The 27,563-nt window shown below is 43.6% G+C and overlaps 2 protein-coding genes across 6 annotated transcripts; one reads left to right on the top strand and one right to left on the bottom strand.

Moving 5' to 3' along the window:
• Positions 1-445: 445 nt before the first annotated feature.
• Positions 446-5,930, top strand: DRG1 (developmentally regulated GTP binding protein 1). Its single transcript, XM_041488885.1, has 9 exons — positions 446-571; positions 767-890; positions 1,672-1,847; positions 2,248-2,317; positions 2,869-3,038; positions 3,782-3,912; positions 4,115-4,282; positions 5,220-5,342; positions 5,815-5,930. The coding sequence occupies exons 1-9, from the start codon at positions 530-532 to the stop codon at positions 5,912-5,914; spliced, it is 1,104 nt and encodes a 367-aa protein (XP_041344819.1). The 5' UTR covers positions 446-529; the 3' UTR covers positions 5,915-5,930.
• Positions 5,931-7,223: 1,293 nt separating this feature from the next.
• Positions 7,224-26,891, bottom strand: EIF4ENIF1 (eukaryotic translation initiation factor 4E nuclear import factor 1). Of its 5 annotated transcripts, none has more exons than XM_041488675.1 (18): positions 26,773-26,891; positions 23,438-23,511; positions 22,528-22,655; positions 21,704-21,984; positions 20,907-21,108; positions 19,646-19,821; positions 17,988-18,123; positions 17,472-17,651; positions 15,393-15,622; positions 14,428-14,499; positions 13,878-14,061; positions 13,350-13,429; positions 12,853-12,992; positions 12,594-12,678; positions 11,412-11,544; positions 9,978-10,322; positions 9,605-9,769; positions 7,224-9,094 (listed from the first exon to the last, which is right to left on the bottom strand). In XM_041488675.1, the coding sequence occupies exons 1-18, from the start codon at positions 26,866-26,868 to the stop codon at positions 8,868-8,870; spliced, it is 2,934 nt and encodes a 977-aa protein (XP_041344609.1). In that variant the 5' UTR covers positions 26,869-26,891; the 3' UTR covers positions 7,224-8,867. The 5 variants fall into 5 exon arrangements, with proteins under 5 accessions (XP_041344609.1, XP_041344611.1, XP_041344613.1 ...); XM_041488677.1 differs by having other exon boundaries at positions 9,978-10,259; XM_041488679.1 differs by having other exon boundaries at positions 9,978-10,040.
• Between the last annotated feature and the right edge of the window lie 672 nt (positions 26,892-27,563).

The raw sequence follows: 27,563 nt of genomic DNA, 5'->3' as shown, positions 1-27,563 counted from the left end.
GGGTCACAGACACACGGATCTCACACATACACGGATCTCTCATACACATGGACCTCACAGACAGATCCGAGAGATACATGAATCTCTCTCACACACAGGGATCTCACAGCACACGATCTCACACACAGATCCCTCACACACACGGATGCCTCATACACACATGGATGTCACAGGCACACGGATCTCTCACCTACACACGGGTCCCTCATACACACACGGATCCCACACACATGGATCACACACACACACACACACACACACACACACACACACACACCCCCCTCCCTCACACTCGCCCCTCACAGCGTTGCCCGCTCTTTCTGTGAGGCGGCGCGCGCTCTGCACACGGCCCAGGGGGCGCTGCGCCGCCTCCCCTCAGGGCAGCGCGCGAAGCCGGCGGCGCGCGCCGCGTGCCCTTTCTCGCCTGCCGTCTCTCGCGAGAGGTCGCCACGCGCGTGCGCGGCCCCGAGCGGTGCGCGAGGAGCGGCGGCGCTGAGGGGCGGCCGGGCGGGCCGGGCCCGACGGCACCATGAGCGGCACCCTGGCCAAGATCGCGGAGATTGAGGCGGAGGTACCGCACCGCCGCCTCCGCGGGACGGGCCGGGCGACGAGAGCCGAGCGGGGCGGACGCGGGGCTCGGGCCGGGGAGGGGGACGGCCGCTGGGCAGCGCCGTGGAGGGATGGCGGGGCCCTGTCCCCAGGCGTCGCGCAGGGACCGGGCGGCAGAGCCCTCCCGGTGTGAGCCCTCGGTCCTGTGCCCTTGCAGATGGCCCGGACGCAGAAGAACAAGGCCACCGCCCACCATCTGGGGCTGCTGAAGGCCCGTCTGGCCAAGCTGCGCCGGGAGCTCATCACCCCCAAGGGAGGCGGCGGCGGCGGCCCCGGGGAAGGTGCGTTGTCTGTGCGGGAGCTGTCCGAGTGCGGGAGGTGTCACGGAGATCGATCTAACGGGGGGGCTCTTGTCCCACAAATCGTGTCAGGTTGTCTGCTAAGCAGTCATAGAATCACATAAGGGTTTGGGTTGGAAGGGACCTTAAAGAGCATTTCGTTCTACTCGCCGTCATGGCAGGGACACCTTCCACTAGCTCGGAGCCCTATTTAACCTGGCCTTGGACACTTGCAGGGATGGGGCAGCCACAGCTTCTCTGGGCAACCTGTTCTGTCCTTGCTTTCTTTTGTCCTACCCGGTACAGGGCCTCTAACCATCATTTGTGGCCCTTCCTGGGGCTATGGGCTGGAGCACTTCCTGAAGTGTAGATGAAAGTGCTTTTGTATTATGGCTCATACAGTCTTTGCAGAAATCTTAAGGTTTTTACACAAAGAAGCACCTTTGCAGCAGTCACTTGTTTTTATACATAAAGGTGTGAATTTCCTAAGCTGAAGTGCTTAAAGGGAATGCTCCACTTACACCGAAGTCAAACACAGTCCACTGTGAAGCTTTGCAGCCAGGATTTTATTAGACAGGTACATGGCATGGAGTGTTACAAAGCGGTGCAAGGCAATAAAGATTGTGAACAATCTGTTTCCCACCCTCATCCTTCTTCTGGGATACTTAGGCTTACTTAGCCTTTTCTCAGGCAATATTAAAAATAATAGTGTGTCTGCTGTCCAGAACATTAGAAGATAGAAAATGTCAATAATTAGACAAATATTTCTACTCCTTATTTGCAGGTTTTGATGTTGCAAAGACAGGTGATGCCCGCATTGGGTTTGTGGGTTTTCCATCAGTGGGGAAATCCACTCTTCTAAGTAATCTTGCTGGTGTGTACTCTGAAGTGGCAGCCTATGAATTCACTACACTGACTACTGTGCCTGGAGTCATTAGGTACAAAGGAGCAAAGATCCAGGTGAGATCTTGTGTCTGTGAGGGAAGGATGGGCTATACAGGTGCTGTGCTCTTAGGGTTGAGTGGTCTGGCCTGACATCAGCAGGATAGAAGTGATGTGTAAAAGTGCTTGAGAATACCTTGGAAATGTTTCCATGAGGTATGGATTTTTCCCTGCTTTTTACTTGGCTCTGGGAAGAAGTTCCTGTGGTAGTTCTAATTATTCTCTATGAGATAATGTGTTCCACTGGACCAGTGGGGCACATGGGGTAATAGAAGATGTAACAATCAGATGGGAAACAGTCCTGTCGTCCTCTGTTCAGATGTGCAGTAGAGTCAGCTGGTTTAGAAGGGTAAAAGTAGGACTGATTTAATGAAGAATACTTTTCTCATGTGATACTTTCCTTCCTGCGAACAAACAGCTGCTTGATCTGCCAGGAATTATTGAAGGGGCCAAAGATGGCAAAGGCAGAGGACGGCAGGTCATTGCAGGTATGTTAGAGCTGGAGACAGCAGCCAGTCACTGCTTCATTTAACACAGTGCAGGAGAATGGGGGGTTCACTCACTGTTGTGATGTCTTTAAAAAGCTGGATCGTTTGCTGCACTTGAGCTGTCTGCTGAGAAGCAGTAGCTGCTTTCATGTTGTTTTCAGTTCTGGCTTTGTGCACTTGCTGGGTTTGTGCTCTGTGCTGACACTTCAGTGAAAGCACACTGCCAGTTTTGCAGGCAGATGTGATCCCATCCTAAACAAGGCTGCTGTTTCCATTTCCTCACCCAGTTAATTGTCTTCAGTCTGGTGTCTGAATGGAGACAGGAAGATTTTTTCCAGCCTCTGTCATTCTTACAGCATGTAAAGATCTGTCTATCAGTGATGCTTGGCCAGCACAATAAACTTCAGTCCTACACTGGTATTTAAAAATAACCAGTATACTGGGCTTCAGGGGCTTTGTAGTGTCATCAGTCCACCCCATATTGTGGTTGTTATGTCTCAGGTTGTGTGAGCATGCTTTTTGAGAGGTGACTTTCTTTTTCTGGTTCTTAGTTGCTCGAACCTGTAATCTCATTCTGATTGTTCTGGACGTGCTGAAACCCCTTGGCCACAAGAAAATCATTGAGAATGAACTGGAGGGATTTGGAATTCGTCTGAATAGTAAGCCCCCCAATATTGGCTTTAAAAAAAAGGATAAAGGAGGCATTAACCTTACAGCCACAGTAAGTTGGAAGTTTTCTTTAACCAAAATTAAAAAACAAATTGCTTGAAGAAAGAGGCATTTGTAGTTGATGGTATGTCCAGGACCATGCTGTGCTGTGACTTCTTTAGGAGCTGAACTGCTGTACAGCGCTGCAGTCAGTTACTTTCCTTAGAGGAAAGTATCCTTTATCCTACACCTCTCCTGGAGCCTGACTGCTTCCTTGCCCTCAAAACAGAGCCTTGGTTGCATTCCACACATAACAAGTTTGAGATCCAAGGGAGAGTGTGCAAAAACTGCCTCTTACTTGGTGGCTACAATGTTCTTCCTGAGAGGATTGCTCAGAGTTTCAGGCCTTGCAACCCATTTACCTGACTCTTTAAAAGCATGGAAATAGCCAGGGATAGCAAAAGTTGGAACTCTGCACTCTAATACCTGAAGTGCAGTTGTCTGGGCTCTGAACTAGAAAATACTTGGGTTTGTGTTGCAGCTGGTCCCAAACTGAAAGGAAGCGCTGCTTCTGAAATGTCTGATTGCAGCTCTCAGTGGGGCATTAATATAAATGAAGCTGTTAGGATTTAGGTCTGTTTTTCCCTCTCCTCAGACCAGCTATGGTGAAATCAGAGTCGTGTCCAATAACTTAAAATGCAGCTATTCTTTCTAGTGATGTATATGCAGTGGTTGCTAGGTGACAGCACTGTTAATTGCAGTGCTGGATTTGGCTGTTAGCTGTGCCGTGCCTTAGCACTGTGTCTGTCTGTTCAGTGTCCTCAGAGCGAGCTGGATACCGAGACAGTGAAGAGCATCTTAGCAGAGTACAAAATCCACAATGCTGATGTCACCCTGCGCAGCGACGCCACTGCCGATGACCTCATTGACGTGGTGGAAGGGAACAGGTACTCTTGGCTTCCTGGCTGTGGCATTCCTGCAGTTTGTGTTACACAGAAAAGATTTGTCTTTTGAGTTTGCTTCCCACAGAAGCTGAGCCAGCAATGTGGCATCAGCATAGAGATAAGATTTTAAGAACATTTTTTCTTTGCAGTGGAGGTAGCAGCGTGCTGCTGTCAGGTTGCTCTGACAATTTCTTTCTCTTTGCAGGGTTTACATCCCATGCATTTATGTCCTCAATAAAATTGACCAAATTTCCATTGAAGAACTAGATATCATTTACAAAGTACCCCACTGTGTACCGATATCTGCTCATCATCGCTGGAACTTTGATGATCTGCTGGAGAAAATCTGGGACTACTTGAAACTAGTCCGGATGTGAGTCAAAATTGCTGCTTTCTGTGGAGTTAAGTGCATGGCTGAGACTAAAAAAGGTCTCAGGAATGGATGAGGAATATTTTATAATGCTCTTCTACCAACTGGTGTTTGCTTTGTAACCCAGAAATTGTGCTCATCTTAGCTGTTGTGTCATAGCCACAAGTGCTGTTTTGAATTTGTAGGGGAATTAAAGGAGAACTTTGTGAAACCAAGACCAAAGCACATCTTAAAAAAATTCCTGAAAACATGGAACTCTAGTCAGACTTTGTGGTAGCACTGTGATTCCAGATGTAATCAGCTTTTCAGTCTGTCATGGATGCAGCTCTCTTGACAGAACTTAGTTCTTTATCTAGAATTTCAGAAATTTTTACTACAAGTTATTTCAGGTTTACCTCATAACTCTTAGGCATTTTTAGATGAACCTATGAATGAATTTACTAATACTCATAATACAATCGTAATTGTTGTCTTTTAAATTTATATCTATCTTATTGTAATAATGTAGAATGTATTGTGAAAAGGCATTTCACAATTCCTTGTATCTGTGGTTTAGGTATTTATGCTGTAGACTTCATCAGGTGTCTTTTCTAATATATGTTGAGATTTTTACAGAAAAAAAAAAGTCAAGTTGGAATTATAATACTAAAGATGTTCTTTTCGAACAACTCTTGCCATTTGGCTTTTTTAAAGCACCTTCAGAAAGCTCACAAGTGAGGAGCCTTTGCAGTTACAAGGGAGAGCCCTCTGCAGCCACTGGCTGCCCAGATGCATTTTCAGCTTAGGTCCACCAAACATTTTGTCGTGTATCCATTGTCACCACTGGAGTAGTGGGACTTGGCCCACATGCTGGGGGTGACTATAAATCACTGATGAAATATCATGATGGGTTTGAAAAAGAAAGTTTTGGTATTGACTGATGGTTCCATTTGTGTTACAGCTACACCAAACCTAAAGGGCAGCTCCCAGACTACACCTCTCCTGTGGTACTACCTTACTGCAAGACCACAGTGGAGGATTTTTGCATGAAGATCCACAAAAATCTCATAAAAGACTTTAAATAGTAAGTATTATTGTAAAAGAATATATGGAATAGAAAATAACTTGCTTTCAGATACATTATTTAATCTTCTTCTAAACTGGAAGGGAATACCAGGACTTTTTTAATGTTAAATTGAATAAATCTGCCTATGATAATCAAACTTAGTACTTCAGTTGCTGTATTTGATGTTCTCATGCTCTTTGCTACATGAATGTCCTCTGTGGAGACAAATGTATTTTGCTATCTAAAAGTAGCACTAGACACAGCATTGCAAGCCATTGTCCCATGCACTTGGGTACTCAGGACAACTCCAGGCTTTGTTTTGGTCTGTTTGTAGCCCTGGTTCACACCAACCACTCAGCCAGGTACTTGTAGGAGAATAAAAATAGCCCTGAAGCATTGCTTTCTGTATTAGCTGTGTGACAGAAATAGCTGCTCTTCTGCTTGCATATCATACTTCTAAGCCTTTTAAATTTGATTTTTCTTCTTTCAGTGCACTGGTCTGGGGTTCGTCTGTTAAACACAACCCTCAAAAAGTTGGTAAAGACCATACTCTTGAAGATGAGGATGTTATTCAGATTGTGAAGAAATAAAGTTATTCTTACATGGTTTGTTGCTGTGCCTGAAATTTGTCATTAATTGTAAGTGATAAGCCCCCCTGCCCCCTCCCAGTTTATATTTAGAAATAGCCTTTTATTATAGCACCTTGCTGCATGGTAAAAGTGATGTTTCTGGCCAGCTTACACTGCAGGGGCTTGTTCAGCAGAACCTGCAGATGAAAAACTCTGGTTAAATGACTTTCACAAGGGCAAAAATCTTACAGCAAGCTTTGATTGCAAGGTTCTGCTGCATGTATGTGTCTTTCCAAATTAGAAAAAAGGTCACACATCAGGAATCATTTTGTTCTAAGAACAAAATATGAAAAGCAGAGGCTAGTGAATTATATCTTGTGAAACAATGCTAGAGGACAGAGTTCCAGCTGCCTTTATCTGAAAGTGTTCCTCTTGGAACACTTCAAGGCTATTAATAGTCCTGCAGTTGTGGAAAAGCTGGTCAGTTCTGCTCAGGAGCAGTTGCTTTTTCAGTTGTTTAGACTGGTGGAAATGAGCTAGCTGCTTGTGTCTGTATCACTGAAGGCTTCTAAGTTTTCTTAAAAGAATTTCCTGCCTAGATAAAGAAGTAATGTGCCCAAGAGAAGCACATTGCTCTTAGAGTGGTTCTGTTGCTTACTAGAGATAAATAAAGAAGCTTTTAACTCATCAAGAGTGCTTATCAAAGCCTCTAGCATTTGCTCTCCTACAAAAAGGAAGTAGGGGTGTTTAATCATAGGGGTGTTTATTTAGATGCATAAAAAAACACTCCCCCTCATGTTGTTACACATTCAGGAAGACAGAGTGATTAGAGACACCCACTCAAGCACTAAGTCCTTGGAACAGTGGCTGCTCTTCAGCCGGGTAAGGGAACATCCAAGCTTTGATTCTACTCCAAGCATTTGCACCTGTACTGTTTCTAGGTCCCTGCAGAAGTGAGCTGAACTGCAGGGTGCTTGGTTATGAGCCTGAGTGCAAGGGGCACAAGATGAGGCTGTTGCTCAGATTGGGTTTCACTGCTGTTTCCTCACATTCACACTTTGTTTAGAGCTGGTTAGTTTTACAGCTTCTAATACACTGAGCCTCATTCCTCACATTTAGCTGTGACATTTAAATGCAGCAATTCCATCCTGGGACATCAGTGAGGACAGTCACTCTTACCAAAGCAGAGTGATCCTCCCCACCCCTGGACTAACTGAAGTTTTCTGCATCTCAACTCAAACTCTGGTTCCATCTTACCCACAGGAACAGGGCTAAAAATTAATCAATACTCTGACATAATTTAGTACAAGAGCAATTGATACAGAGAGCTGGTAGAATCAACTTTATTTACAGAATGTTACTGGGAAAGTGTCAAGTTAAAAAAGTATGAAAACAATCTTACAAGGACAAGCTGGTGATTGCATGTTTTACAGGGATTGTTTTGGGAACAACCACTAGAAGAATGGGTGACCTCCAACAGCTTGCACGTTGGAGATTGCAGCTTGCTATTTCCATACAACTGTCTCTGCTGGACTGAAACAAACCCACCACAGCACACTGGCAAGGGTTATAAAATACAGACAAGTGATTTTTTTTTTTTTCCTGCTGCTGGTTTTGCTTTCAGTGAGACCTAAGAAAGAGCAAGTCTGTGAGAGTTCTGGTTTTACTTTCACCTCTTAAAAGAGCACAATGGCCTAAGCTAGGTAGGACATGACAGCAGTACTAGACTCAACACAAGTGAGGGAGTGAAGTGAGGAACCATGCACAAGGATGGAAGAGAACATTTAACTGTTCAGGGAAGTGAAACAGGCTTAAAAGGAACATAGTATTTTAAAACCAAATATACACAGTAAGATCACAAAACTACCCCATCCTCCCCCTTTCAAGCCACAGAACAAGACTCCAAGGCAAGTTTCACAGTAATGGCATCACCAGATGCACACTAGATTGAGGACAGTTCTTGGGACTCCCTTCTACGAACAGCACTGAAGGCAGTACAGAATATCCACAGCTGTGACTGAGGAGTTTAAGGGTGAGGATTCCAAGGCTCCATTTTGATGACCTTTAGTAACTGGCTTGAAAGATTAAAACAAGGAAAATACTGCAGCTAAATAAGGAACAGCACCAGCCCTCTTGAAAGAGCAACAACCAGTAGGTACCTACAGACTGAAGATCTGGCTTTATCATGACTGCACCAGGTCCCATCCTCAAGGCTTTCGAAGACTAAACAATTCTCTCATTTGGTGGCAAGAGTCACAGGGAATCAGACCTTTGTTAGATAGACAGCAAGATGTGGGCTTTTACTTTGACACTTTAGCTACACTGAGTGCACAGTACGTGACAGAAAAATGTGAGAGGGAGACCTAGAGGAGATGAGCAGCAAGAAAAGGCAAAGCAACTTCATCCTGTTCACTCACACTTAGGATATGCAACTTTAATCTTAAACAAAGTCCCACACGTACAATGGAGAAAGGTCCAAACCATAGGCACAACTAAAGCTCAACTGTTATCAGCTACTCTTATGTACAGCTGTATAGATTCAAAAAGGCTATTCTAGGTGTGTATGTACAAAAGATTGTTTATACACAAGTCTGTACAGAAGGGTCTATACATGTAATTTTCTGCAGAAGGAATCCATAGCTGCTACCTCTACACTAGAGAATATCAGCATTTCATTCACATATCTTACAAAAACAAACAAACAAAAAAAAAATAGACACTTCCAGGATTAAACTGGCTTCGTCGTGCATCTAAATTTCTTCAGGCTTCACTATCCAAGCCATAATGGATCCTTTAGTCTTGATGCAGACATGAGACCAGGACAGGTGCCATGTGCTTTAGTCTCTCAAAAGGAAATTCTGCACAGGAGTGCTAAAAATAAAAGCCCCAAAAAACCAAACAGAGGTGAAGTCCTGACCATGGACATTCTCATCCAGTCTAAAGAATCGCAAGTGTTCCACCCAGTGGTCACTGCTCACTGCCGGAATTCCAGTTCATCGACACTGATGACTTTGGATGGCATGGATGGAAGAGGCTGCTGCAAGACATCTGAACCAAACCATTTGGCAAGGCCAATGGGAGAGCCACTTCTCTGGCTGGGGCGATGGTCAAGCTGTGTGTGCCCGTGAGATAATCCAGTCCGAGGCAGCACATTCTGAGGGGTTGTTTGTGCACCAGCAGGTGATCCCTGTGCTCCAGAGCCTGTGAAATGTAAAGCTGTTAGAGGTGCAGTAATACCCAGCACAGATTTGCCCCCGAGCTATCACCTGATAAGGCATGTGAGCTGAATGTGGCTTTTATTCATTGTATGAGCCCCAGGAAGTCCAGGTACCACGTGTTTATTTTCATTAGTACTCCCATAAATGGCCTGACACTGCCAGTTCCGGACACAGACGGGTTTGAAGGGAAGACCAGGATCAAATAGCATTTCCCTGGAGAAGGTGGGTGGCCCGTGGCCCAAGAAGGCTGAAAGCCTGCACACATGCTGCAAGAGTCAGATCTGTCAGTAGCAACACATGTTCTGAAACCAAACACTTCACTTGGACTTTGTTCTGGCATAACAGCTTGCATTAGCCCAAACCACTTGAGACCCGCACAAGGTTAGTGATCATGAACAACTAAATTAAAGTAGCTTCCTGCTAGCACAGTGCACTCAACACCCCAGAAAGCAGCCTTCTAGAACTCACACTTCTGCTGTCTGTTCTAGCCTACCTGATCGTTGTAGCTGCTGCTGCATCATGGCGAGCTGCAAAGGCGTCCCCGAGCGTGGATTTAAGATGTGATGGCTTGCTGTTGGTAGTGGATAAAAAGGCTGGCCAAGGATGGGAGCAGATATTCCCTGCAAGTGAGACAGGTCCACTCCAGGAGGAAGCATACCTGTTGAAAATGAGCAAGAAAACTTCTTACCTGATAAGCATAAGGAACTTAATGCAAAACAAAACATATGTATTTAGATGGGTTGGAATTTATTGTCTGATTTTCAAGTTAAGTTCTGATATAATGAAGACTACCAGTAGTATCAGTTTGTGCTGCTCCTAACAGTCTCAAAGAGAACATGCATGCACAGGAAAAAAGTATGGATTACCTGCTTGCAGCAGAGGAAGATGTTGCGGATGGACCCCCTGTGCCATCATTCTCTGGACCAATCCTGGGTGCAGTTGATGAGCAGGTCGTACAAGTGGTACATGGGGAACAAGGGGTACTTGATGAACAGGACGAAGAAAAGGGCCTCCTGGTACTGGGGAGGCCACTGTAGGAGTCTTCCTACCAGCTGATTTGGGCCTGTAGTCTTGCTCTTTGGTGCAACGATTTGCTTGGGTAAGAGGTGTGGAACATGCAGAGCGTTGCAGTGCAGGTAGTTTGGTACCTAAGGTGGGCAAAGTTCCTTGATCTGCATTCTCCACAGAACTAGACAGTAGGTTATCTGTAGCTAGAATTGAATACAGCTATTACAGTCCACAGCTAGAGATTGCACCTAATGAAAATTAAAGCTTAATGATTGGATTTGATAGTCAGGTTCCAGAACTAGCTGAACTGTCATCATATATATTTAATAGTAAGCATCTTTTTTTCTGGATGCTTATGGCCAAATTATTTCAAAAAGAGTAATGAGAAGGAATATATTCCACAGGAATCCCTGTACAGGAAACTTAAATTAGTTTAGAGTCAACAGTAACTCTGTTAACTTCTAATTCTTATTTTTCCTTCTGAGGAATTTTGAACTGGTAGCACAGATGAGTCAGTGCCAAAGGTGATAGGAGGTACAAGAGATCCTCCCTAGACAAGATTATAAGTTGGAGTTGTGCCAGAAGCCTGGCCAAAGGTGGTTTTTCAGTTTAGCTGTGTTTGGGGGTTAATAGCAACCTTCTACATCTGACATCTGCTTAGCAAGATTTGGAACACAGCATACCTCCAGAAGCTACTCCCACAGACCATCCAGATGAGTTAGAAAAGGCCTGAAATACCCTGGCATCAAGTACTACAGTAGAGGTATTTCAGCTGGACTGCTACCACAAACTGCAAGCTGCCTCTGCAGCTACCAGCACTGAAGCACAATCCCAGGCCATTGGCCATGTCAGTCTGACTGGGTCAGGCAACTGGTGTTGAGCATTTCCTTTTAACAGCCTCTTACATCAGTTTGGGTGACAAAATGCTTCCCTGATCTGCTGCACTTAAGAGCTTAATTTGTCTCAGCTTTGACTGTTCAGTTGTCTCAAGACAACTAAGTTTTCAATCATTGGTGTAGAGAGCTATGGCAGCATTATTGTCACTGTGCTTGTTCATCAAGAAAAGTTGCAAACAGTTACGGTCCAGCCCTCTTAGTGTTGCTCAGAAATTGACAGGAAATAGAGATTAAGCCCCAGCACTAGTGGAAGTGTATGCCCTCCATAGCTCTGGTCCCTCCTCATCTCCACGGATCAGGAATGTCTAAAGGTAGCCTGGGTGTATTATGTGCTGAGACAATCTGAGTCTATTCCAAATCCCTTTTGTCTGTGGTATTTGAAAGCCATTACAATACCTTCATTTGGTCTCTGATTTTCATCTTTAACATCACTGATTTTCATTTTCCCAGAAACTGGATCCTCTTTGCTTTTCTCTTTGCTCTCGTACATCTTGCGAATCACCGAGGTAGGTGTGAAGGAAGGAGACAGCTGCAGAGAACACAGTAAGCAGCAGTGCTCACCCAGTGCTCATTATCCAGGCCACAGTATCTCAGCTGTGGGAGGACACCAATTCTAGCACATCCTTTCCATTTAAAGCTCTTTTGAATGAGCTGCTGTGTGCCCATGATTTTACTTCACCTCATTTCACAGCTTTCACAGTTTAAGCATTTCTCTTTACCTTTTTTGCAAGTTCAGTATCAAAATCTGCAGCTGTTCTCAGTTAAATGTACCTTAACAGGCTTGAAACAAAATAGCTGAGCTGTAGTGTAAGTTCCAGCTGTTTCCTCTTTGCTATTGGTTCAGAAGAGCAACTCCATAGGAATTCCTACAGAGCTGCTTCATCTGCATTAACTCAGGGCTGATGTTCTGCAGAGAGCTATTGCCTCATTTGGGTTTCCCCCCATTCAGAGTTCCATAGCACCTGAGGAAGTCACTCATTTGGAATATAAACCTGGATTACTTGTTTCCTTTGGCAGGTAATGGTCTGTGTCAGTCCTGAGCTGCAAGTACTTGATTGACTAATTGGAAAATTTAGATCAAAATTGCATTCTACACAGTACTGAAGGCAGAGAGGCAACAGCTTGGCTTGAATATTTTACTCATTTTCAAAGTAACCCTGAAGGCATTTTTTCAATACACAGACACTTAGGTCAAACACTTCATACCCAAAAACCAGTGTTCTCTAAAGCTTCTCATGGCTTTCTGCACTTGTCTTCTTAAAATTTAAGTACCAAAATATGATGGCTTGGTTTTTCATAATCACCTTCACTTGGTTTCAGAACATGAGGTCAAGGTAACATTAACAGTATTTCTTTAGTTTTAGGTAAGACAGGGGTCAGAAAACGCTCTTTTCCAAGGTGAGCACAGTCAGTTAAGCATGAAGGAAAACTTATTCCTGTATCACATGGCCACAGATACAACATGAATGTTATTAACTCGATGGCCTCCCTTTCTCCCATGGATTACCACGGCTGTAATCTGGTAACTGCAGACACTTTGACAGCTCTCCCTACAACCACTGAACACCAGGTACTGACCATGCTGGTAATGGAGGCTGCAGGGGCTGGAGAAGATGCATTCCCTCTGTGTCCTGGTGCAGGGGATTTAGTCATTCGCTGCTGCCTGTGAAGGGACAGGGAGTCAGAAGAAGCTCTGCTCTTGGCACAGAATCAAAGGCAGCACTGCCAAGAACCAATGCAATCCTGAGTGACTAGCACTAATATCTAGTGAAAGACAATACTCACATTAAAAATCAGTTAACAGCATACCCCTTACATTTTGCAGTCAGACTCTCACCTGTTTCTGTAGCCATCTCTGCTTTTGTCCATCTGTGGTTTACCAAAGCCATGCTGATAGAAATTTGCTGCATGTATGGCCAAGTCATGTGGGAGTGCCAGTCCTTCTAATGCAGCTTGCTGGATCTCCAGGGGACTCATCTGAGGTAGAGTTGGATAAAAACCACACAAGTCAAAGCCTGTATTTAGCTGGGTTTTTTTAAGATATTGAAGATTGATTGCTATAGCTACTAATGTCTTCACCAACATCTGCCCACCAGCAGTCTCTGTTTTATTAACAGGCAATAAATGTTTCAAAAAATTTTGTACTTCAGGTACTCTAAGATGGGCCAAATTGCAATGAGGTTTTGAGACTATACTAAATTAGACTTTGCACCCTCACACTCAGAGTAAACTTAAAGCACAAACATCTGGGTGCAACTGCTAAGCACAAGTTAGCTCTAGACCACAGAAGACAAAGACATGCAAATGCATTAAACAAAAAGAATGTCATCTAACCTGTGCAGCAACTGGGCTCATGGGCTTCCTTACACCTGGAAATGGATCACCAAGCAATTGCTGAGAACCTTGTCCAAAACCTAAAGAAAATGTAACAGTTGTATTTAAAAGTACTAACAGTTTCTTTCAATACATAGAATACATATCCCAAAGTAAAATAATGCTACATTAATTAGGATTCCTTGTGAGGACTCTCAGCTCACCCCTTAAATCTACACAGAGCTACATCTCTTCCTTGTCACAGAGCTACAACAGAGGCTTGTGGTAGTGTTATGTAGTACAGATGACCAAGTAGACCTTGGAAGTTATTCTTACACAGTAGCTTAGCACATTATTCCTCACCAGAACTCACTGTGAGGTCTGGGTGATGAATTTAACATTAGAAACTAGTAAGTGAAAGGGCACTTAGCACTCAAAAGGCAGACACTACCCTAGTTGCCCACCAAGTGCCAGGAAGTTTTTATAGTTCTGTAAAGCAGTCTTAAAAATCCCTCAAGTAATAAAAACCCACTTTGCAAGCAGTCTCACCAATGGGTGAAGATATTCTGTGGCGCAGGTAATCTGCAGAAGCAGCTCGTGCTGGGAACACAGGTGGGATGGGGGGAGAGGGGGCTCTCTGTGTCAGCAGAGAGGCTGCAGGCTCCAAACCACCTATCAGGCCACTTAAGACATTCGATGAAGCAGGTCTGGTAATGGGTGGACCAAGAAGTTCCTAAGAATAATTAAAGAAAGAACATTCAAAATATGACAAATTTACAGAAACTAGCTCATTTTACTACACACCAGACTGCCCTATTTATAGCAACTTAGAGACAAGGGGGACTTGTGCAACCAGACACACCAATCCTGGTTTGCCCAGAATTAGGCACTCAGTAAGCTTTTCATTTTCAAGCTGTAATTACAGGAAGTAACATAAAACAAATTTTTAGGTAAACTGATCTAGTCCCTGGCTCTTTCTTTATAGTATCTTTTCTGACTGTTGATCCCATAATTGCCTGAAATGCCTTATTTTAAAATAATTTTTGTTTTCCCATCGAGGATATGCTTTTAAGTACTTCCCTCCCCCCAGTAAGAATACCTGCAGAATATTCTTTGACAGAGGCTGGCCTGACATTTCTGGAGGTGACATTAAGTGGCTTTCAAGGCTCTGCTAAGAAAATGAAAACACTGTAAATTAGACATAGATACAACTAAGCTCACTAAGAGACTATCTACATTTGTTTCAGTGACAGAAATAATTTCATCTGTTGTGTTAGAACAGCAGTTTATGCAACAGCCAAATAAAACTTCAGCAAAGTTAAAGGCTGAGCTGGCTCACAGATTTCCCCTAAGAAAAATGCCTGCACTAGATTGCATACAGACATTTCACTGTGCCTCATTCAAGTCTGGGTCAAATATATGAATTTATGTAATTGTGTAAACCAGAGATGGACTATTGAGCCATTGGTTAACTGAAAATATGTACAAACAAAAAAGTGTTTGTATGTTAAAGAAATTATTTAAGATATTCTTCTGTGCATCAAAATTGCACATTAATGTAAAGAGACACCCAGAAGCAAAAGTATTGAAAAGTCTGAAATCAATCTGCAAATTCTTCACAGGGCAAATTCACATTCTTCACTATCTTTTAGTGAAGGGGGATGAGTATAAAAGTCCTTGGACACAGTTTGGCAGGAAAACCACATGCTTTACACCTACTTGGTTGTTAGAAGTATCTTCTGGTGCCAGAAATATTTACTGACAGCTTCTGGGTCAAGCATACTGCTTAGGCAGTTAGTGGCAGGATGAAATTTCATCCTACAACCCCTTGCAGTCTAAACCTTACTATCATCTGTTGTTCAATACTAATCTTCCAGCTAACAAGTATTCACTTCAGTTTCATCTTAGTACAAGGGCTGTTAAAAGTCAAGTGCAAAATAATAGCCTGTTCATTGACATACCTCTACTAAACAAAGGTCACTAAAACCATGTGGGCTTCAGTAAGGGCTGGCTGTTGCCCCCCTGTAAACAACACAGGTCACCAGAGGCACTGGCTGCACTTACATTGACTTTGGGCTGTGAAGGCAGAGTCCCGCTTGCCTTCATGCTGCTGACGAGTTTGTTAAATGCAGTCATATCCCCATCCTTCTTCATCTGTCTGGAGCCACTGACATTCAGGGCTTCTTCCATTTGCTCAGCCATAAAGGGAGTGGCAATTTTCCCCTCCTGATCCACTTTCAAACCTTTTAGCCCAGCTTCAACTTCCTCCACTGAAAGTACAACTCCTGAATGTGCTGAGAAATACAAGAGAAATACTGGTAAACCACAGTCCTGTTCTCAAGTGAGCTAATAATTCTTGTGCAAGTGTTGAATAGAAGTTGTTAGAAGACTAGGAACAGCCAAAAACTTATTTTTTGATACTGATACTAGCTGTCAAACCATGACTGATCTGGGTTTAGATTGACATTCTAATATATCCAAATTCAGAGAACTGACATGCACAACTACAGCCACGTAAGACTCCACAAGAACCTGTTCAGGCTTCAGCTACTAAATTCTCATTCTTTCATTTATCCTGCAAGAAACGTTGTTACTACATTTTACAACTTTGTCTGCATTCAACGAGAATATTCGTGTGACAACTGAGTTGTTTCTTTTTTCAATTAGTAAAGTTTCATTTATCTTACACTTCAGGAAATCAGATTTTACAGCCACAGTGCAAGCCATGTCAAATTTCTGAAGCCATCATAAGCAGAAAGAATACATACCTGGAAAATCTACATAGAGACTCAGTTACACACTTAAGCTCAGTGTGTATAATATTTGAAGTAGATTTTTTGCTCAGAAATTAAAGCCTCTTATAGAAAGATTTCACTGGCATAACCAGCCAGCACAAGGTACAGTGCTCTTAGCAGTATTTTTTTTCCTGTATATGCATATATATACACATATATAAACACCTACTGGTGCCTGACATCAAGGCTAAACATGCTTTATGGACCAGCTAACACACATCACAAGGTGTGACACCTTAAAAGAAAAGGAAGAAGAGACAGAAGCATGCCATGGGTTGCAGATATTGGACCAAAGAAATAAGATTTACTGGAAATTTGGGCAAGGAGGTGGAAAAAAGAAACAATGATGCAGACATGCAGCACAGAACATGAGTAAATATGATGTTGGTGGAGAGGAATTGATCTGAAAACTCCACAACACTTGAAGAGCTGTACAGCATTTTGTGGGAACACAGAGCCCCACATCAGGTACGTTTGAGTAAATGGAAGCTTCCCCACAGATTTTTGTTCCTTCATCCTTGGTTTGTGAGGATCAAAGTTGAAAAAGTTTTTAGTAGGAAAGTCAGACTAAGCAGAACAGAAATAGAACTACAAGTCTTTTTAAAGTGAAATTAAGGAAGTTCTCCACATGTTAGCCAACACTCCCTACTCCCAGACTGGATGCTTAAGAATATTTGCAGTGCTTAGATGCTTTCCTTCCTAGCTGCTTCACACTAATCAGAGGGCCATCACTTTTTCTTCAGTCCAGTTTACATGGCAATACATGCTGCTTGCCAAAGAGAAACCAATTTGGAATTAGACCTCAAGATTTCACAGAACACATGCATTTTGTACATTCCATGCATGCTATGGGCCCAGACATGCAAATCCCTACACTGGAGGCACCACTGAAAAAAACATCCCATTCTCAAGCCAATGTACAACTGCACAGATACTGACACTTAATGGATCAATGTGATCCATTACAGACAGTGTCAAGGATGACTGACACTGCCAGTTTTTGGTAAAGCCAGAGTTTAAATGCCACAGTTTCAGAGCTGACACCAGTCACCAGTATGAAAAAACTGCAAACGCCATACATAAAGTTGGAAACTCCGATCAAGACTTGCATCATCTCATAATTGTTTCTGGCTACTAAAGCAGTCTGATAAAGTGATGTCATCCTGTGATTAGGATGAAAAGAGTCAGTGATGATATTGACACAATTGAGAGCTGCTGAATACTGAGTAAGTAAATCTATAACACTGTCTACTCCTGGATTTGGGCAGTTGAGGTTTCCAGAATACCAAGCCTCTTGCTGGGAGATACTGCATCACAAGAACTTGACAATAGCTGAAGAGGCACTTACTGCTCTCTCTAAGCTTTTCCTTGTTGGCTGAAAGACTTGAGAGAAGAGGTTTTAAGTCCACTTTGGCTTTCTGTAGCATTTCTAGGATGTCCACTTTGTTTTCAGAGTGGTCTTCCAATGGAATGGGAGCAAAGTAGTTTCCAGAGTTCTGGCCAGGGGAGAGAATGGCTTGCTCTAGACCTGAAACAGCAAAACCAGGAGCACTGCGACATCAGTTTACCAACCCAATGGCTCAAGATGAACATACACTGGCAACCAACTTCAGCATGTCACTGCAAAGTTATGCCTCACACCCCTTGCCCAAGATCAGCTGGAAAGTCACCAGGAAGCACTGACAAGAACATTTATTTAAAAAGAACTTACAACTGCTTACTGTAAGAGCTTCCAAAAGAACGCCAAGTGCTTAAACTGTGGGAGAATTCACTGTCCTAAAGCCTTATCTGCCATCTTCTTATTGAATGATTAAGAAAGAATGTGGAAGGAGGATACCTGACCTGCACTGTCCTGCAGCCTTACCTGCTAGCCTCTCTAGTTCCTCATGAGGGGTAGATCTCAAGCTGCTTGACCGACTTCCAGAACGACTGGGATTAGAAAACCACCTGCTGAACCTGCTGGCAGACACTGAACCTTCCCCCAGCACATCCTCAATCATCTAAGGGAGGGAAAAAAGAAAAAATCTTAACATAAACAAGATCAGCAACATCTCTGAGAAGCTTTACTGCGCAAGCAAAATTCTTCTGCTACAGACAACTAGATGCTGCTCCCAGAGTTTCAAAGCTTTGATGTGCTTTTGTCCTGCAGACAGTTAATACAACCCAGCATACATCTCTAACTGACACCAAATATTTACTCTCAGTAAAACTGTAACTGAAAAAGCACAGTCAGAGCACCCAAAGACCATTAACTACACCATTTCAAAGTGAAAGTGTCAAAAGAACCCCAAGTATTTAAAAAACAGTGCATTATAAAAATATAACAAACTAAAGCTTCTCCTATCCTGCAAGACAGTTAAAGCCTGGCTCAATAGGCAGAAATGCAGTTTCAGGTAGCATGTTTTCTTTTAGACAAAAGGAAGAGCAGCTTCTCCCTCTCAGAGAAATTGTTTCATTTTTTTGGGGTTTTTTTTTCCCTGAAACAAGGAGCACTCAATTATTTACAACAGAAAAAATAGTATTGCTCCATTTGGTTTTGATTGTTTGCCTCAGACATGTTAGAAGAATTAAGACAAATGTACAAACCTATGATACCACCTGTCACAGACATATCACCAGTACAAAGAAATTCACTTTTATGACAAATTGTAACATCTGCCCACTAGCTTCATTAGCAGGTTTTTTCACTTGGGAAACCCCTGCTTTTAAAAGGAGTCACCACCTCACACATATGCTGAAAATCAGATTATCAGGTCTGAAGAACTTATAACTTCCATAGGGAGAATGAACTCTCCTCCATGTATCTGTCAAATCACTGGCACCATATAATGACTCTTTTCTAATGCAAGCAGCTTGTCCACATTAAATATTAGGTTGAAAGTCCATTTGTTTTTAAATCTCAACATTTCTAAACCATGTCAGATCTGTTTGTTTGCAGTCAGAACCCAATTTCTGACTTTTGACTGAATTGGTAGGCTTTGTTTATTCAACACAGGAGTAATAGTACTAAAAAATTTATTAACCTTTTAAAGGCTTAAGTAATAAAGATTCAAACCCTTCCAGACATACATCCTTTAGGCACTAGTGTCTCCAAGCTCATTGCCTGCCAGGACGTCTGCTCAGGAGATCTGTTTGCTGCATTTCCCAGACTTAGACAGAAAAGGCTGTCTTCAGCTAGAATAAATTTGTACAGTGAATCTTCTCTAAACATATCTTTAATAATTCCAAAGAAGCTCTACTCAGAATGTAAATTTTAAGCCTTCAAGTCATGACCAAAAGAAAGGAAAAATGGTCAGCTAGTCTGCCTCAAACACTTATTCTGGAGATGGAGCCAGTCCCAGGGATAACACCTCAGCAGAAACATCCTAACACTCCAAAGCTAAATCTCTGCAAATTCATCTTAAACTTACACACTTCATAAAGGAACGGCCACAAAACAAGAAGTTTTAGCTTTTACAGAACGCAGATGCAGCAAAAATGCTTCTCACGAATACACCCAGTCTTAAACCCCAAAAAACTCACTGAAGCCAGGCCAGGAACACTTTTATCCAAGTTAAAGAACTCATTGAAGTCAAACTCTCCTGGAGCTGGTTCTTGTAAAACAGCTTCTCTAGGAACTTCTTGATCTGCTGGAGTTTCATTGGCAAGGACAGCTTGCACTTCATCCTCTTCTGCCACTCCACCATTGCATTCTATGCCTTGAAAAGAAAACCAAGTGACTGCTGAATCACTGAACTTGACTATTTCCTGTGGGAACAGTGCCTGACAGCCAATGCACTTGCCCAGGGACTAGAAGCACAGACCCAAAAAATCCAGCCCCCAACTGATACCTCATCAGTTACACTCCACTGGCTCCTGCAAGAGAAAACAGCATCCACTACAACTCCTAGCACACAGCTTCTAGTCTGGTAAGACTATCTAGCTCAAAAAAACAAGAACTGCCATTGAACTGTGCACAAACAACTGCATCCTGATCAGCCTGGGCTGTTATGCCACACCAAGCACATACAGCTGTTGCAGCAAGTCAACAGCTGCTGCTGGTTTTCCATCAAGAATTCTTTGGCAGCTCCTGCCTTCTGGACATGGGTTCTTAATAGTTGCCATATAACAAATACTGCTTCTCCTCCTTCATCACTTCTCACTTTAAAGACTTCTCAGCAAGCTTGCACAGGGCACTGCAAAAAAGCTGTGACATGGCTACAAACTCCTGTGCTGGGAACTGTGCTACAATCCAGTTATGTTGTCCACCTGCAGAATTTCTAGCACTAAAAAGTCATCTCTCTTGCCATATTACAACTTGGTTTTTTGTAATCATCCAATGACTGCACACAAATTCAAATCTACTAATTCAGTTTAAAGCTATGTTACTGGAAGCTGTATGCCCAGATCAGTGCTCCTAATGTTAGTATTACCATAAGGAAAAAAAAAAATTTCAAGTACCTCAGATCATTAGCTTAATTTAAACAGAGCCTTCAGCACCCAGCAGGATACACAAATTAACAAGACTTTTAGAGTAACTTCAGGTATCATTCAGCATCCATACAATGTTTTTTCCCAGCCTCTCAATTCCACCTCTTTGGAAAAAACCAATAATTTATCACCTAATTGTTCTTTCAGATTACAAATACCCATTATAGGCTTCACATCTTGTGCTTCAGGATGACCAAAAGCTATGCAGGCTTAAGATAAAGGCTCTCATTTACACTTGTCTGGATCTGTAACAGTCATCTCCACACCCAGCAATCTGCCCCGCTAGCAGAGCTTTTGAGAGATTTGCCCTTACCTTCTTTCAGCGAGGCTGTGCGTCTCCTCGTACGTTTTCTCCCTTTGTGATCTTCCTCCAGAATTTTATCATCAAAGCCTGTGAGCTCAATGGTTTCAGACTGACTTGTAGGCCCAGCAGAGAACCACTCAGGTTCCTCTTCAGTGTAGGAATCGTTCCTTCTTCGCTCCCCAAAGACACGTTTGCTGTCACCAAATTCCCTCTGAAGGTGGATATTAAAAACATTAGCCTTAATAAAATTCTTCCCTGACTTCCACCTTTCACACCAGTTCTGGGTATTTTCACATGTTTATACAACCTCCCTGTATGTTCTGTAAGCTTTTAAATTTAAAGCTTCACAGCTGAATTTCTGCTTCATTACACCAAAAGCTATTGATCTGCAAGTGCTTCCATAAACTCAGTTTTGTAGCCTGAGAGTTAGCAGTTCCTTTTTTTTAAAAAAAAAGCCTGAAAGCATGGAAAGCTCCCATTTGCTGAGGTTAAAGACAATGCTTGCTGACAACTGCCAGGTCAAGAACTACAAATGAACTATTTGACTTTTGAACTTCTTGCTAGCAAAAGTGAGCCACGGGCAAGGTTTGTCTGATAAACAGCATTACATACATCCCTGTGAGCTCGCCGAAGGAATGTAACCAAGTTTTCAAACACCAAGTGCTCACCCTCCACACCCTAAGAACAAAGGGCCTGCTTGCACAGAACACTCAGCTGCTGTATGCAGCTCACCTGCCCCAGTGTTTTTAGTGCCCAGGAGTCCAAACCCCCGATTTAACACGCAGCCAGGAAAAGAAGGAACAAACCCTGAAGCGTTTATCTTTGTAGTCCCTGTCACGATCCCGGTCTCTCGCGTCCCTGGAGTCACCGCCCCGATGGTCCTTGTCGAAGTTCCTGGAGGAGATGATCCTGCCACTGCCGATCCTGCGGCCGCCGATCACGCGGACACCGTCGCCGTCCTTCTCCAGGGGGCTCCCTGCCCGACGGGAGCTGACGGATGCAGTCACATGACAGCCACCCCCAAAGCTTCGCCTCTGGGGACTCAGGACTACGTCCAAGTCATCTTCTTTCACTCGCTCTCTTGGATCTGCAAGTCAGAGATCACACAAAAAGCACTGAATTTAATGTACTAGTAAAGACAAGTGGGTTGCCTGTACAGCAGCCCTCTGTTCTATAGCCTTGCTGCTATCCCAAGGCTTTTAAAGGAAAATGCTCAGGATTTATTTCTGTGAAGCTGATCTAGCTGAGACCACAGGAAGTGCAAACAAAAAACTTACAGCTGGGTATTGAGGAGCTACTGTGGTCTCCTAGAAGTACCTGCTTTCCCACTATAGACCTTCTAAGTGCTCAGCCTCAAGTTGCAAAGAAATTGTCCCAGCACTTGCATTTACATATGTATTCACTATTACATGGTAAGAACAGGAGGACATAACTGACTGTTGCACAGGTCTGTTCTTAGGTCCAGAAAGCCCACTAAAGTCTAGTTGGAACTACCAAGATTTCTTTGACACTTATGCTGTGCAGTCAATTTTCAGGGACTTTGTTTGGCCTCCTTTGTGTTATCCCAACAGAAAGGTTTTGCCAACAGCCCGGGCTCAGTTTTGAGCAATGTGCTGTAGAACACACTCACCTACTATCCTACGCATAAGAGAAGTCCGGTCTGAATCCAGATCTTTTTTAAAGCTTTCCACTGGTGAAGTTCTTCCTGAAGTTGGATATAAAGATGCATGCCACTTCTCTGGATCCCAGACACCATCACTAGGAAAACAAAATTGCAGGATTGTTTGCTACCTTGTAGTCTAATAAACACATAATGCTGCTGTGGGAAACCTAGGATTTACTGGTTAGAGACCAGTACAAGTGAATTATCCTTCATACTCAACTTCTAAATCTGCCTTACTGTGGCTTATTACTTCACACAAAGTATTTGGACCTCTTCTGTAATAGCAGGGAAGTATAATACCCAGTATCAGATTTTAAAAGACTAGTTACTGGCGAAGCTTGCCTGGTACACTGAAAAACAGTTCAAGCAGATCATATGGTGCTGCTCTTAAGCATTTGGGTAATTTTATCTCAATCTCATGCTTTCACAATAGATTCATCTGAGTAGTAAAGAAACTGCTGCTTAATAAACTTACAAACACCAGCCAAGAACACTCACCTCCATTTTTCAGTGAGGTACAGTGACAACATGGGAGAGTAATCCACTAAGCAAGGCAGCTTGTTACAGCCTGACCCAGTCTGTACTACACACCTATGTTCTTGGTACTTTTTTCTGCAAGTCTGTAAGACTTGTGTTGTGGGAACTTATGAGATCCAGCAGAAAATAATCTCTGTTCAAAGAACAAAATTCTTGGCCAGAGCATTGAGCCTTTCCTAGCAGATTAGTACTTCTGAAAACTGGACTCTGTAGCAGTCTGAACTTTGTGGCATGTATACCTCCCATCAACATAAGAGCACTTCTTAGCTAAGTGTTTTTTGCAATTTAAACTTTTACTTTGAAAGAAATGTATATAGCCTTTGTATAACCAAGAAAATACCTGTCATATTTTTCAGAAAGACAAGAAGGTCTTTTCTTAGAGTAGGGACGCTCTTTAATATCCAGCAGTTCCTCCTAGAAAAAAAAAATCAAAAATCGAGACAAGAGTTTCAATTCACACACAGACAAGATTTAAGTGACTCAAACCATCTATTCCAGAGTGCCCGTTCAATTTAGTGTTTTAATCTGACAGCCCAGGTTTCCCAATATGTTGTTTCCTATACTGTGAAATACAGCACTGAAAGTTTATATTTCAGTTGTTCTACCAGTGGCCACTGACCAAACAGTTATTCAAAGCACTAAGCCTTACTAGGCCAGGTTCAGTTTCTTGTGAGCACTCCAAGGCTGCTCACACCATAAATGTTTATGTATTCACTTCCCTGGACAGTTCAGCTCAAAAGCAACACAGGCATCATGGACACCAGAGCTGCTGAGTCCTCAAGAAGGAATCAAAACTGCTGTGGTTAATGCTACATAAGGTTCAGCAGGTAAAAAAAGCATTAGTACAATTTCAATTACTGGTGTAGATTTGGGAATTCTAGACAAGCTTCTCATTTCTGACCATCACCAACTCCAAGATATTATGATATGTGTTACAGCATTACCCATTCCACCCAACACCAAATCAATGCTGAATGATAACTTGTTTTCCCACTTTCTACCAGCTTTGAACAGCCCTCAGCTTACCACTGCACACCCTGAGCAGTCAGTCACTCAACTGGCAATCAGTTCACTCTCACTGCAGTTTGCTACATTCAGAAAGCATTATTAATGATGTGACCATCAGTCCTTTAAATCAACATTAACTCTGCTGCAGTTAAGATGCACATTTCTAGTTACACTTACTCATTCTCCCAAGATCCCCTTTCTTCAACCTGCCTCACTCCCAACTGTACTGAATTGATTCAGAACTGTGCAGGGATCAGTGGGCAGCTGGAAGGATAAAGAAATCCTAACAGCAGACACCATACATCAGCCAAACTGAAAGATCTCTTTACCCTTTCCCCCCAAAAATACAATATCCTTCAGAACTTTTACATAATTTTTTCCCACGTTTTAAAATTTGATTAAATTGATAAAACTGATTAAAATCAGTTCATTAACTATGTGAGTTTGACACTTGCTCTAGATGGCAATTTGGTAGCTGGACAAAACATCACCCAGACCCCAGGCATCACCGTGTATTAGACCTCAGCAAAAAGAGTGCCATTAAAGGGAGCCTGGCCTCCCTGCCCACAGCTTCCCAAAATAAACCTCAATCTGTGAGGAACATCAGTGCTGTAATACTATCAGAGCCTGATGCAGATACTACAAGTATTAACAGCCCTGTCCATCACCAGACTGGGAATGGGTTGTTTTGCTGGCCACGAGAGGGAGTCCACAGGCTCTCATTCACATCCTATCACAATTCTTCCACTCAAGTGAGGAAAATTTGAATTGTTTCTTGCCTTTCACTCATTAGCTGTGCACCCTTGGGGGAACAGCTTCCCAAGAACTAGAGAAGACACAGCTTAAACTGTAGAGCACTCCTGTAACACAGGAGATAAATGCTGGCACTTCCACCTGTGGGGTTTTATGTTTAATTCACATACATTCTAAGCAGGCTGAGGGGAAAATTGTGCTTAACTGTTCTCATACAGTTTTAAGCAGACAGCTTAGAACTACTCAAAGAATGAACCAGATTTTTTCCCAGTGGTAGTAAGTGAATATAAATCATTAAAGGAAATCACTCCCCTTTCAAAATCAGCAGCATATACCCTAAAACAGTGATCCCTCAATCCCTAATCAGTAGGAAACTGGAACACATGAAAATGCCCTACAATGTTGATTACCTCACCACCTTAAAATATTTGAGCTGTAACATGTAGAGAAACCATATGATGTAAAGTATTTTAACACAGACTGATTTCTGGTACTTCTTGATTTAGGCTCCTTGGAAACCAACTGATAAACAAGACTAGGCACCTTCTGGCACTAGTTCTGCAACTTTATCCTGGTCAGAAACCATAGGTACTGAATTAACAAAACTGAAGCTACAAAGGCATTGCTTTCAGCCAACAGCCACCAGCACAGGCTGAACATTGCCCTAAAAAGCAAAGCAGAAACTGCAGCTGAATTCAGTTACTACACAAGAGGACTTAGGCAAAACTGAAAGAGAATAGAGACCACTTATTCAGCAGGGGAGCTTTAAAAACAGCTCCTCTCTTTCACTTAGCAGTTAACTGACTATCTAGGTCTGAATGATAGCATACTTCGCATCCTCAAAAGTTAAGGGCACATCTTTTCTAAGAAGTTAGAGAGATTTAGAAAGCTGTACTATTCCCAAGAAATTTTGCCAATTCTGAAGTACATGGTTTATTGTTGATGTCTACTTAAAATAAGCTAGAACTCTACTATCTCAACAGAACACAGCTACAATGATAACTTCTTTTTCCTTTAGAAAACAACCTACTAAAAAGCCAACAGCTCCGAATTCCTCAAGAAAGATAACACAGTCAGCAACAATAAACTATCTCACCCTGTTCCACACTTCAGGCCATTTGCTGCAAAGTATCTTAACAGCTTTTCACAAAGCAATGACCACCTGTTCCCACAGCTTGCAGCCATGGGAAAATCAACCACCATTACAGACACTTCCCAAAGGCATTTTCAGCAGTGGTACCAAAACCCCAAACAAAATTTGAATCCTAAACCCTACAGCATATCAAGCTCACTTAGTACTGGAACAATCTTTTTTATTTGCAAGTTATTTGGCCCTTCTTCCTCCCCTCAGACATATATTTAGCCATCACAGTTAAACAAAAGCACCTGTGTTAACGTTTGAACACTAAGCCTTGATTAGAGTCACAACTGTTTAAGCTTCCAGCAATCAAATATGAGCAATTCTAAGGTTACAAAAAGCACCCAGTAAACATACGAGAGGCACTGATAAGATCTAGTGTGCTACACTTTCCCAGGAAATGGCATCTATTGCAAGAAAATATTTTTGGTCAACTTCTCAAAAGAACACTGCTGAAAACAGAACTATGAAGTGCTTGAGAAAGCTGGTAGAACAACATACTTCACTCTCTACAATAATCTCTCAGCACATGCTGTGGGATGTTCAGATATTAAAATAAGGTGGTGGGAATCAAAAGCATATCGAGGACAAGATTGCACAACTGCATCACATTTAACAAGCTGCTCATTTGATACCACTTTGTAAATCCTAATCCAGGCAAAGGCTTTTCAGCTTTCACCTCACTGTTTCCCTCTCACAGCAGCCTCCACCTCCCACTCTGCTCCTGTGACCGAGACTTCCACGCACAACTCCGAGACGAAAGCAGATGAGCTGACCTTTGTGTAGCGATGTGGGTATTTAGTTGTAATTCTGTTCAGCTCCAGGAAAGCATCGCCATTTTCAGTTTCTGTTGCACCTCCTCTTTTATCCATGGTTACTTCAAAGTCTTTGACCGCGGAGCTAATTAAAAAAAACCATCCCATCAGATTTCAAGACGTACCTTTCTAGAGGGTGCATTTTCTTTCCAGCCTGAGTCAGTTTAGCACTTGGGCACAGCAAAGTAGAGCCGCGCTCCCCAGCACCGCCGGTCCCCTCCCCACCCTGCCCCTTCCCCCGGCCCAGCCAGGCGGCTCTCGCTGAAGGCTCCGAGCCGCTCCGGCAGCGCGGCCGGCCCTACCCCGCGCTCCAGCGGCTCCAGCACAAGGAGTATCGGTGTGCGGGCAGGGCCGGGGCGCGCGCCCGCCGGGACGCGCACCCCCACACACCCCGCGGGGCCCTGAGGGGCCGGGAGCCGCTCGCCCCGCGGCGCGGGGGCACCGCGGCCCAGGCGCCGTCCCGAGGCGCCGGAGCCGGGGAGGGGAACGGCGGCAGTGGGGCAGGTGACTCAGCGGATCCCCGCCCGGCCGCACTCACCGGCGGTAGTCCCGCGCCGCTCCGCTCCGCTCCGCTCCAGGCCTCACCGCCGCCCGCGGCGTTTCCTGCTCCGGCCGTCGGCCCCACTTCTCCCCCGCCCGCCCCCGCTGAGGGGCCGCANCGCCGCCTCCGCTCAGCCGCCGTAGCCGGGGCCTCGCGCCGCCCGCTCCGCACCCATTTAACGCCCCGCGCGCAGGCGCGTCGGGCGCGCGCG

Source organism: Pyrgilauda ruficollis, unplaced genomic scaffold, assembly GCF_017590135.1.
Source record: "Pyrgilauda ruficollis isolate IOZ18807 unplaced genomic scaffold, ASM1759013v1 scaffold9, whole genome shotgun sequence".
Taxonomy (NCBI): domain Eukaryota; kingdom Metazoa; phylum Chordata; class Aves; order Passeriformes; family Passeridae; genus Pyrgilauda; species Pyrgilauda ruficollis.
The sequence above is the reverse complement of the archived record's forward strand: the minus strand, read 5'-3'. Positions and strand labels throughout refer to the sequence as shown.